This window comes from Xylaria bambusicola, assembly GCF_022495145.1.
Source record: "Xylaria bambusicola strain CBS 139988 unplaced genomic scaffold F5B22scaffold_18, whole genome shotgun sequence".
Lineage (NCBI taxonomy): Eukaryota > Fungi > Ascomycota > Sordariomycetes > Xylariales > Xylariaceae > Xylaria > Xylaria bambusicola.
The window spans coordinates 470550-482314 of NW_025953571.1; the positions used below are offsets into that span (position 1 = coordinate 470550).

Below are 11765 nucleotides of genomic sequence, written 5' to 3' on the forward strand. Positions count from 1 at the left end.
TGCCAACATCAGATGGCAACACCTTATACTGCCCCGCGCACCACTATCAAGCGACAGGCGAGCATGCAGGCAGTCAAGAAGGTGGGCAGCAAATAAGCATAGGCATCAGAACCGAGATAGCCTAGACATTCTTCTCGGTCTGAGTCTTGGCCATATGATACTGCTCATAACCCTCAATCGCCGCCCTCAAAGACTCAGCTGCAGTTGTCGCCGCGGCTCGCGCCACATGCGAGTAGAGAAGGGGGCTCAGCCTCATGGGTGTCTCGTGGACTTGACTCATTCGATGTAACTGTGAATGTGAGAAGGTAGGTAATAACCAACATGAAATGATCTCGCTGGGACTTTTACGTGACTCTCATGACCTCGCGCTCGGAACGATGGAGGTAGGAAGGTAATTAGACAAGATTCTGCCCGTCACTCACTACGAACAAGCACGTACATGTACATGTATACATGATGTAGTAATCAGGCGGTAGAGTGTACTGTTGATAATACACTAGACTTCATCTGTGTGAATTCCAAATATTGAGATGTTGTATATACATGTGAAGCCTGGTCTTGCGTTGCTTGTTTATGTAGTGAACGATGGTATGCCGGCTTACGATCATACTCCTTCATGCCTTCTTCCTCTTTTTTACGTCTGGGGTCTAGACGCTCTGTACATCTAACTGATGGGTATACGAGCAGCTTCAGCGAACATTGTGTCGTACGTTTTAAATACTTTGAAACGAAATGTAATTGGTCGTGCCATGGTGGTGTGTGTGACCTGCCTTCTTCATACCCCAAAACTGAAAAAGTGAGTCATACATGTTGAATGTCGAGTTACACCCAACTTTGTACGTACGTGCGTACGTATGTATGCCATATGCATGGATGTATGTCATGTAGATATCTACCTTTGTGTGTAAATGACGCCTCGTTTGTACTCACTTCCTGGCCATTCTGATTGTGCCTGGGTGTGTGGAGCGCAGTGGAATTAAGGCGATTGAGTGAGTGAGTCACTCATTCATTTACTCACTCGGTCAGGCAGTCGATCAGTTAAATACTAGCTTAATAGGTCAGTTGTGATAAGGCACCTGGGTAGGTAGATCTGTAGTACGGCCGTGTAGCCTCGCTGGTGATACTGACTTGCCCCCTTTTTGCATTCTCTCTGTGTATCTAAATGTCTGTTTATTGTATCTGGTGATGTGAGCCTGGCAGCTCAGAGTAAAGGCGAAAAATAACGAGGAAAGAGGTAAGAGGGTTGGAAGTTCGGGCTAGAGACGGGGATGCAGAGAGATTATAGAAGTCTATTACACTCTTATGCCTCTCTATCCATCGCCACACTGTCTTTCCCACTTTTCATCAAGTGTATATGCTTTACATGGGCATACTCCCGAGAGTCTAGAGCGAGAGGGATAGATGAGAAAGGAATCTGTACCAATGAAAATAGATCTGAATAAGCATGTATGCCTTAAACTACGGGTTGAAGGTGTCTGAATAAGTACTAAACTATCTTTTCTACCCAATATAATTTTCAACAGTGATGTGCTCCAGCCACGTTACCCAATTCCTAGATCCCGCTCACAATTACTCATCTTTCCCTGCTCCTTTGCTCGGAAAACTGAGTTTACTGTCGTCCAGCTAGGCTTTCCCTTGATATATGGATTATGATACAATAAGTCACTAACCTAGCTGCTCCTAATTACACATACTTAACGACCTGCGTAACTTCACGACCAGGACCTGCATCCATCGCGAAAGTAGGTGTGAATAGGTCCGCTTTTGCCCATACCAATGAAAATACCACCCACTTCTGTTGGATTAGCTATTTAACGTTAACCAGATCTTGCCAGGGAACCATATAGATAAATCTAAGAATGAGAAAAAAGGGTTCAGATCAGTGCTTAGACATGATAGTTATTCCGCTGAGTTGGAAAGCACCACTATTTATAAATCTTGCTTATCCCCATCCTCAATGCTTGTCGTGATTACTGAAAAAGTAATTGCAATTCCCTTGCAACATGACGTCGTAGCTTGTACATCATAGACTCGGATCTCCTGAGCGAAAAGGAGCCGCTTCGCAAGTGGTAATCTACTGAGTTAAAACTCTAGTATTACCTCGAGTGATTGTGAGTGAGCACCAAATTGCAAAACAAAGTTAATCACATAGTCTAGTTCGACTATTTCCCACCAAATGCCCTTATCAACACTAATATACTAGCTCTAGTAATATAATATGCCTACCACGATATTTTCTAATAGATGGCCGCGTGGGCATTCAGGATCCCTTCCTAGGATAACGCGTATAGCACGCAAATATATCATAACAGCACCCTCCCTCCCTCTCTCTCTTCCCTTAAGCACAGCAAAGCAAGCCCGCCGATTTCCCAACCTAATTTGGCAACGAGACTCCAAATATCGCAGAACAGATCACAGATCACAGAACAGAGAAGGTGAAGAAAAGAAGAAGAAAAGAGGCTGCAAAACGCAATTCGTATTGTCTATAAACCAAATCGTACATCTCATTCTGTTATACCTGCTAGAACCCCCAAGCAAATCCGTTCGTCCGTTCATGTTTTTTGGCGAGACGCACGTATGTGTTAGCGTTCATCCATTCATTCCACTCGCACCTGATCTTGCCTCTTGCCCCGTCCACGTCTAAAATGAAGAAAGAAAAAAAGCAAAGGAAAAAACCCCCTTGTCCCCTTACGCCTGACAATTTATGAAGGAATAAGGCATAAAAAGCGAATAAGATCTGCGATTTTGATTTTATTTTTTGGTGAATTTTTGTGGGAGAATGGCGGATGGCATCAGGGAGAGGGAGAGAGAGAGTACGAAACGGAGCGTCAAATATTCCTGGACCTTCGTAAATCATCTCCGCATGCGTGACTCATTGAGAAAACCATATATCTCATAACGCTACTACCACTCATACTCACCAGTCGCCTTGTGGAAGACATAGTCCTTTCCATTGACGTTGAGAACGCCGTCCTTGAGTACACACTTCCTACAGCAGGATTAGCCAAGAATTCCAAATAGAAATCCACAACGAGGGACGCACCACTTGTTCTTGACGCGCTGGACCTTGTCATACATGCAAAGCATGATCTGACCACCTTCTTCATCATCCTCGTTCTCCTCGACATTGTCGTCAGGGTCATCGAGGTCGGAGTTAATAGCATCCTCATCATCTTCCATATCATCTTCATCCTTGACATCGTCATCTGGCCCGTCGAAGCGAGACGGCCCAGCGGGTGTACCCGAAGAATTACGGGCGATGGCCTTGCCCTTACCCTTTCCAGCATGCTTTAGGGGTACCATTAAGCCGCCCCCTTCCATAGCCTTAGCTCTTGCAGCAATTTGTGCATGGAGGATATTATCTATCTCTACCTGACCCATCTCAGTAGCCTCACCATTGCGGGACTGCTGAATAAGAACACCAACATGGCTGTCTCTTTCCCCTGCCCCGTCAAGCTGAGAGTTAGGAGGCCGCTGACCGTTAGCCACGGGAACGCGTTGCTGTTGCTGCTGAGCTCCGGGATTTTGAGGCACATTGGGTCGGTATTGCTGCTGAGGGATATTTTGATACTGAGCTGGATATCCCTGAGGCACGGGTGTATTTGTCATTCTTTGTTGGTTCTGTGGCTGCGCGACACCGCCGCCAGGTTGCTCCCTCAGCTTGTTGATGGATGCAGCAGCTCGTTCACCATATTGGTTCTGAAGCTGTGCAATGACACGCTGTTGTGCGATGACACGTTGCTGTGCGATATTGTTTGGGTCGCCCTGGGGAATGGCTTGAGGGATTTGGTTGCCTTCCAGACCAGGCTCTATCTTGACATTTGGCTCTGGTTTAATACGCGGATCACCCGTGGCCTGTCCGGCCGGTACGGGGATAGGCATAGCCTGGGGCACAGGCGGCTGAGGTTGAGCATAACCGTTTCCATTAGTAGTAGGCAAAGGCGGAGATGGCCCAGGAATAGTCTGGGGTGCTGTAGCAGTGGTGACGGGAGCTGGCGGCGGATCAGGCTTAGGATCCCAAGGGAAGACAGCGAGCTGCTGCTGCGAGAGTTTCTTCTGCCAGCCCTACGATTACACTGTGTCAGCCAGGCACAAAACCAAACCTGCCTCGAAGCATCGGAGCAAACTTGAAGAGGAAAGGAAAGAAAAGAAAAGCAAAACAAAAAGGAAAAGAACAAAGATGTCTGGGACTGGCTTCGGGTAGTGCAGCCTTATGGGTCGCGGAGTGAGGCAAACACCAGGGTAGGCGCTGTGAAATAGGGTGAGGGGGGGAGAGAGAAGGAGCCAGAGCACGTGACGTGCAGCGGGGTTCAAGGCGGGAACCAGCCAATGAGGGGGGTCTGAGTCATCGGGCTCGACTGGAGGGAGTTGGAAGGGATAAAAGCCCCAAATAGTGCTGCCCGCCCCGTCTCCCAACCCGCCTGTTCTCACCCCTCCGGCTGACCGACTCAGTAGGCAGCCCTTCGCTCTGGGAGCAAAGGAGCCCAGCAACTCCCAACGCCAGCGTCTCTACACTCCGCGACCCCATCATTTTATGTGCTTTTTTCTTTTCTTTCTACTCAGAGCATGCTGTTGAAGGGGATTTCGATGGCTAGATACCGCCGCTCGCTTGAACGCGCGTGGAAGTTGATGGAAACCGTGCATGCTGCTTACCTTCCTTAGCTGTTCCAACACTGCGTCATCAATACCGCCCTCCTCGAAATCAACTCGCGACGCCGCGATCACATCGTTGATTATCTGCTGGTAGACATTGCCGACCTGAGAGTTCGACATATTGACCGGGGCGAGTTGTTTGATGATAGATGCACATGCGTGGTGATGAATACTCCCGCGGAAGCGAGCAGCGTGGCGGAGGCACAATACTACTACGTATTGCCGCTCGTCGTGGTACCAATAATGCAGCGATCAAAGCGGAAAGACACAATGTAGCAGAAGCGACGACGTTGAATTTATGTCAGGTCAGTGCAGTACTCTTGTAGCGATAGTTTATAGGCTTGGTCGGATGCGAGGGAGAGAGAGAAGGAGTTGGAGGTTGCGTAAGATGTGACAGGTAGTAGGTGCGCAGCCGTAGCTGAATGAGTGAATCAATAGCGTTATTCCACTCGCCAGAAACCTCCCCTCAATGGCTAGATTAAACAAGTATCAATTTGATCGCCTAGGCCAGCTCAATGTGCCAGTCTTCGTAGGCAGATAGTCGGTGCGCGATGCGGCTGTCTATTGCGACAGCATTCATTGCCCGGTGGTGTAATGCTACGACTAGGTCGGTAGGTGGTGTTGGGGTCAAGTTCCCCCAGGTCCTGTCAATTCTAGGGAAATGCCCCCGTAGCGCCGCTGGTCTGCTTATCTAATACAGTCCTGACGGCCCCCGTTAGGTACCTTCCTAGTGATGATAAGATAAGGCATGCACTTACTTACCTCTAGCACTAACACCTATCGGGAACTACCTATGTACCTACCTAGGTATGTATCGCAGAGTCAGTAAGTACTACCTAGGTACTATCTGTCCTGCTTAATTGCTAAAATAGTAAAAACAAGTACTTGCTTGGTATTGAGGTTTGTCAGCCTTGGCTTCTACTAGAGATGGTTGAACCACGATACCTCGTGGTTTGGCACTCATTCACATTTGATCAAGTCTCACGAGCAGCGAATTCCATATCTTAACGACATGTTCACTATCTACTAAGCCATCGAGTCCAAGAGAAATACTGCCTCTATTAAAAACCCCTATCCATTCTGCCATCCTAACCCCAAACATTGGAGGGCAAAAATCTAGCCAGCTCCCGAGAACTAAAAATACAATAATTTCAAATGATCCGCACGGAGGACCTCCTCTGTGGGCGATTTGTGTCGTAGCTCATGACCAAGTCTCGGTCGTAGGGGAATAATGTTGTCGTTATCGCTTCGTGAATCCCCAAACGCCGCGCTAAAGTCACTCCAAACCGCCGGTACCAGACAATGCCAGAACGAAACTGTATACCTACTGTTGATGTTCGTAGCTTTCGAGGCCACCGCGACGGCGAGTCGCTTACCGGATAGTCATTTGCCTGGCCATCTCGGCCTTGGCAGCTGGCGCAACAGCCTGGCCTGCCTTCTTCTCGAAGAGCTTCCAGAACTTCAAGCTCTCGTCGGCGGCTGCGGTCGCGAGCATCTGACCGTCTGGGCTCAAGCAGCTGTGGAGGACGCGGCTCTCGTGAGCGGGAATCTCGACGTTACGGACGAGGGTTGGGTAGCTCCAGATGCTGAGGGAGTTGTCGGGGAAACCGCTCGAGCTGACAATTTCACGGTAGCTTGTGCTCCATCGAAGGCTGGTGACTTGAGAACCCGTGTCGATGCTGTTAACGCGAGCACCAGAAGTCGTGTTCCAGAAGTGAATGTGGCGATCATATGAACCACCGCCAGTGGCGAGCAGGTTGAGGTTCCAGGGACACCACGCGAGAGCCTTAACGGCAGCCTTGTGGTTTGTTTTTGTGAACTTGGGGACAGCCAAGGAGCGGGCATCCCAGATGGAAACCAGGTTGTCGTTGCCGCCCGTAGCGAGCTGAGCACCGTCTGAGCGCCACTCTAGACCGCACACTTCTGAGGTGTGCGAGACGAGCTCGGCAACCTTATGCTCGGCAATGCGAACATCGTGGTTGAAGACGAGGCCACTGCGGGCGCCGGTGGACAGGAGGTGCTTGTTCCAGCCCATCACGCCAACACGGGTGTCGTGTCCGAACATGCTTCGGATCTTCGCTCCTTCCGCCACGTCCCAGATCTGTACCTCACCCGTGCCCAGGCCAACGCCGACATAGGCTCCATCCTCAGACCACTTAACACTGCTGACATACGTGTCAGGGTTGGCCTCGAGAAGGCAGCTGACTGAACCTTCATCGGCAGACCAAACGTAGACATTTCGCTCTAAACCGATAGCGACCTGGTTTCCGGAGCTCCAGTCGAGCAAGTTGAGGTAGTAGTCGTCGATTAGACCAGGAGCATCGAGAACTCGCTCGGGTGCGGTCGCGATGCGCCGTCTGAATTGTGCAGAGCTAGCACTGGCGGGCTTCAGGGGTCTGTTGTATTGCTGGCGAAGATCGATGGGCTTTGACGACTCAGGAGGCGCGGGCTTGAACTGGAGGATTCTGGTGTTCAAATTAACGCCGCAAGCATTGGCGAGGGAGTCTTGGTAAGCGATTGTGTTTGGCGAGCGTCGTGAGTAGGTGGCGGCATCATCTTCATCATCGTTGATGCTGAGACCCTCCAAAGAAGCGATAGCGGCGTCGGTAGCTGAGGCGAGAATCGACGACGACGACTCGGTGTTGCTGCTCGACTTGGGCCGAGGCACATCCAACTTGCCAGAACCGACATTGGCAATAGCGGAGCTGTTGCTACGATTAGGAATGAATCGGTCGGCGGCGTAGGTGAGTGTGGTCTTGTTAGACTTTTGGCGCAGCGGAGCTTTCTTTGTCTTGGTAGAGGGAGTTTTTGTGTTACCCGTACCAACGAGAGTGAAGTCTGACACACCAAGCTCGAGTGCCTTGCGTGGGGTTGCTACACTGCGAGCAATGTTGGACTTGGGCGAGTCCCGGTGAGATGATCTTGTGGACTTGGCGAAATGTGAAGACAAGTTCCCTCCATAAATCGACTTGCTGGGGCGAGATGAGTCCTGATACCCTCTAGGGGTGAATGGCGAAGAATCCGCGGCGGCTGCTGTGTTGTTGGCTGTGCGCTGACGGGGCGAAGGGGTCAAGGGCATGCGGCCGCCAGCGACGCGCGAGGAAAACAGGCCCTTGTGGGACTTGATAGGTGTTACCACCGCTGCTGTAGCCATCTTGTCCAGTCGTGAGCTTATGAATAGGTGTATGACTACAGTGTAGTATCACAATTATCGAATTGCCGTAGTAGCGATGAGATCTGATGGGCGCAGAAGGATTGATTGCAGGATGCTTGAAGATGGCTTTACAAGCTACAACAGCGATGATGGTAGTGGAGGAGGGGAGGAGAGGAGGAGAGGAGGAGTGGGGAGGGAGGAAGAGGAGAAGGAAGGCGGAAGGCTTAGATGGCCTAGAGGTAAAACCAGAACAGAAGAGTTCGAATTAGAGTTCACTCTTGAGAGAGATGGAACAAGGTGGGAGAGAAGGCGGGAGAGAGGTGGTTGTGATTGAAGTGAAGAAAGAAGGATAAGAGTTGAACTTAAAGCTTCATGCTGGAGGTCTTTTATTTACTTTGAATGTGGGGCGTTGATAGGACAACGAGGTGCGCTGCCCAATGCACCTTCTCTCCATCCTGGTGTCCATCCCGCTGTGGTCCATGCTGCTACCTAAGTACCTAGGTACCTACTAGTACGTAGGTAAGATGGGGCTTCTGATGGGCAGCCATCTCCACTGTGGCTCACTGTGGCTCCTCACTAGTTCTACCCCTATTTAGCAGCCCCTCAGGTCTTACCTACTTCTTACCGGTGCATTAAGATTCAAACTCTTTAGGAGTCTGGCCCACCTTTAACGAGGTCCTTAGGTACCCATTACCTTTCCCTTCCAAGGTTCTGGCTGTAACCTAAAGTACGTAGTACTGCGTAATCGTGTCTCATTACCTACCACCAGCAAGTCGCCGCCAATCAACCTGCAATTTCAACCCCCCCCGACTTGCTTTTTGCTGCAGAACCAAACCTGCGTCGATCTTCAGACCTAAAATCCATCCAGCCAAGACAAGCTCCCGCCTGCTGTCGTCGATCGCCATAGCCTGCGCCTTTCTATTCGGCTGACTGGCCGAGTGCCTACCCTTTCTTTCCAACAAGAGACACTCTCTAGTGCCCGACTCAGATCCCATCCCAATACCAGTCAGTATCCGGGGCTGTTCGTTTTCGCTACAGTCACGAATCACATGTGATGGTGACATAATAACTAGCTAGTATCGCGACTGTAACTCGCCCTCAAACCGCCTGTTCCCACACGACGACATGGCACATCCCTCGACACCATCCATTTCTTCCCAGTCTCTCTTCGGAGGCCCTGCTGCCGCCTATCAATATTCTTCCTCCGGCACCGCTTCTGCGCCCTCTCTCACGCCCTCGACTTCGAATGCACCGACCCCTGTGTCCGCTGCCTCCTCTGGAAACACATTTGTCATGCCTAATACTCCTTTGAAGAATAGGCCCATGGCCGATGGTTACCGACCCAAAGTCACACGAACCCTTGGTCAAAGACCGGCCTGCCTCGTCAACGCCTCGGTAACATACTGCGGCAACAATCAGATTTACGCATTTGGGGGTTTCGATCAGTACACCGACGAAGTATATAACCATGTGCTCAAGCTGGATCTTGTGAGCCATCAATGGAGCCTAGTGGACAATTACGGCGACATTCCTGGCGTTAGAATGGGTATGTGATTATTAAATGTTATGTTACAACGCGCAAACACTCATTGTGTGAAATGCAGGACACACCGCGACGCTTTACCAAGGCGACAAGCTCTTGGTCTTTGGTGGTGAAAATGAACACCGCACATATCTTTCCGACCTCATCGTCTTCGATCTGAAGACCGCACATTGGACACAACCTCAGGTCACGGGCCCTTTGCCTAAGGGCAGAGCGAGACACGCAGCTGTCCTCCACGAGGACAAACTGTTTATCATTGGTGGGATCACCGGGCATGATAATTATGTCCTGGACGATATCTGTTATTTGGACTTGAAGACATACACTTGGTCTAGATCTTGGCGTTTTGTCGGGCGGTTCGATCACTCAGCGTATATATGGTGTGTGCCACTACTATCGAGGCTGAGTAACTGATGCTGACTGTGATTAGGGCCGATCGAGTCTGGGTTTTCGGTGGTCTAAGCGAGGATATGGATAAAGTTAGTGAATTGTGGTGGCTTGATCTTAAGGGGAGCCCTGCTTTCGACTCACCACCTCACATGGGCTCAACCTCCGATAAACATGCAGCGATGGGTCGTACAGTTGACCCATCTCGTCCCGTTTATTCCATTGGCCCACCTGCTGTTGTAGGAGCCTCGGGCTATGCTGCCAATTCGCGAACGGCCCAGGTAAATACGCCGTCATTCCAACTCAAAGCATACGCTCCCATGGCACCAGGCGCAGTGTCGTCTCTAAAGTTTGTATCTGGTGTCAATGTGCCCTCCCAGGTGCCCGGAACGCACTTCCATATCTACTCCTCAGGCACTTTGCTTGATTTTGTAACGCCAGCTGCTACAATTACTTCGAAGGAGTGCTCCTTGTCTGCTTTGGATCTGGCATCTTTGCGATGGCAAAAACTGGCAGAAGGCCGCGAAATATTCAAGTCAGGCTTCCGCTGGCATTACTGTACCATGAACGAGGACGGCACAAAAGCGTGGCTACTGGGTTGTCCAACTGATCCAACAAACGACATCGGCCCAAATGGGTTTGAAGAGTATTTGAGTGACATCATGGAGGTAGATTTACGACGTTATGGCTTTCTTGGAAACAATTTTGTCTCAGAACCCCGGTCCGAGCTCTCACGCCCCACCTCTCATACTCGCGTACAGGAGCAGCCATCGAAAGGCCTCGGTCTTGATCTTGCCAGACTCTTCAATCAACCCCCAGAGACAGGCAGTGGAACCGATTTCATTGTAACCGCACTTGCTAGCGATTTCGAAGATGATGATATGATGAGTTCAGGCGTCATTCGTGCTGGGGAGGTACCAGATGATCAAAATTGGCTTGCACCAGATGCTCCCACATCTCCCCCTATCCATGTGCACAAGCTCATTCTCCAAGCACGGTGGCCGCATTTTGCACGACTTTATAACTCTCAGATGGCCGAGTTTCACACAAAAAAGATGCATATTCCCGAACCTTACTCTGTTGTCAAGCTATTCCTTTCCTACTTATATACGGATAGCATTCATGCTAGCGATGGAGTTGCGGACCTATCTGACGTGGCTGGATTACTTGTGATGTCAAACATTTACAATATTCCCCATCTGAGACTTCTCTGCGTGAATCGGTTGTCGAAGGAACTTGATGTCGATCATGCCTGCATCATCTGGTATTGTGCTTGCCAGGCGAACGAGGAGTGGCTCAGCAAACGAGCCGCGAATTTCTGCTTGACCCATTGGGGTCGCATTGTCCGCACTCATGGCTTCTTACGACTTCCCCGTACAGCCTTGGTCGAACTTTCACAGGAAATCGACATGGAAGGCAGAGTCATTGCGGGGGAAGAACTTGATTACGTCGACAGCTACCGTAGCCGAAACGATAACTGGGTCACTCGGAAAGACAGCGTTGGCAGTGATCGTACACAAGCGCTGCCTTCCGACATGGACAACGATTCTGAAGGCATGGATATAGCCTAAACACTCACAATGACGACGTAACGATAGGGAGGGACAAACTGGAATTAATATCGACTCGTGCCCGCCTTCGCAAATACTCTCGCACGCGTCTTACGACTAGCAATGATAGGCGGCTTTTCTCTTTTTGCGATTTTGGAACGGCGTTAATATAAGTACTGGCTGGACGAGATATGCATACAGGGCGTAATCACGCATTAGGGGTGTGCTTCGAGTACTTGCTTTGATTATTTATTTTGATTTTTCACCTCGCGTGGTTTACGGACCGGAGCCCTGGCGTTCTTGGGTTGCGCAATGAGAATGAATATTTTACGACAGATTCGGATGGGGGTTGAATGTCATGCTGGGGGTGGGGGGGGGGGGGGGGGGGGGGGGCGGAAAAAAAAAAAAAACCAAAATTGAATTTTTGGGTTGGGGGGGGTGGTTGGGGGTGGGTAACGACCCAAAAAGTTACAGTATA

At 50.2% G+C, this 11765-nt stretch overlaps 4 protein-coding genes across 4 annotated transcripts; 1 reads left to right on the plus strand and 3 right to left on the minus strand.

Annotated features, from left to right (window-relative positions):
* Window positions 1-2557: 2557 nt before the first annotated feature.
* On the minus strand, window positions 2558-4393 carry F5B22DRAFT_605231 (transcription factor IIA, alpha/beta subunit-domain-containing protein). Its single transcript, XM_047974830.1, has one exon. It carries the CDS (start codon window positions 3880-3882, stop codon window positions 3001-3003), a length of 882 nt encoding a protein of 293 aa, XP_047831288.1. The 5' UTR covers window positions 3883-4393; the 3' UTR covers window positions 2558-3000.
* On the minus strand, window positions 4394-5267 carry F5B22DRAFT_605232 (uncharacterized protein; the record flags this gene model as incomplete). Its single annotated transcript, XM_047974831.1, has 1 exon — window positions 4394-5267. A coding segment is annotated over exon 1 (241 nt), but the record flags the coding sequence as incomplete, so codon positions are not given.
* Window positions 5268-5506: 239 nt separating this feature from the next.
* On the minus strand, window positions 5507-8441 carry F5B22DRAFT_132716 (WD40 repeat-like protein). The gene has a single exon (XM_047968969.1). It carries the CDS (start codon window positions 7805-7807, stop codon window positions 6026-6028), a length of 1782 nt encoding a protein of 593 aa, XP_047831290.1. The 5' UTR covers window positions 7808-8441; the 3' UTR covers window positions 5507-6025.
* A 1-nt stretch (window position 8442) lies between these two features.
* Window positions 8443-11429, plus strand: F5B22DRAFT_132727 (kelch domain-containing protein). Its single transcript, XM_047968970.1, has 3 exons — window positions 8443-9353; window positions 9412-9730; window positions 9781-11429. Exons 1-3 carry the CDS (start codon window positions 8933-8935, stop codon window positions 11306-11308), a joined length of 2268 nt encoding a protein of 755 aa, XP_047831291.1. The 5' UTR covers window positions 8443-8932; the 3' UTR covers window positions 11309-11429.
* The last annotated feature ends 336 nt before the right edge of the window (window positions 11430-11765 follow it).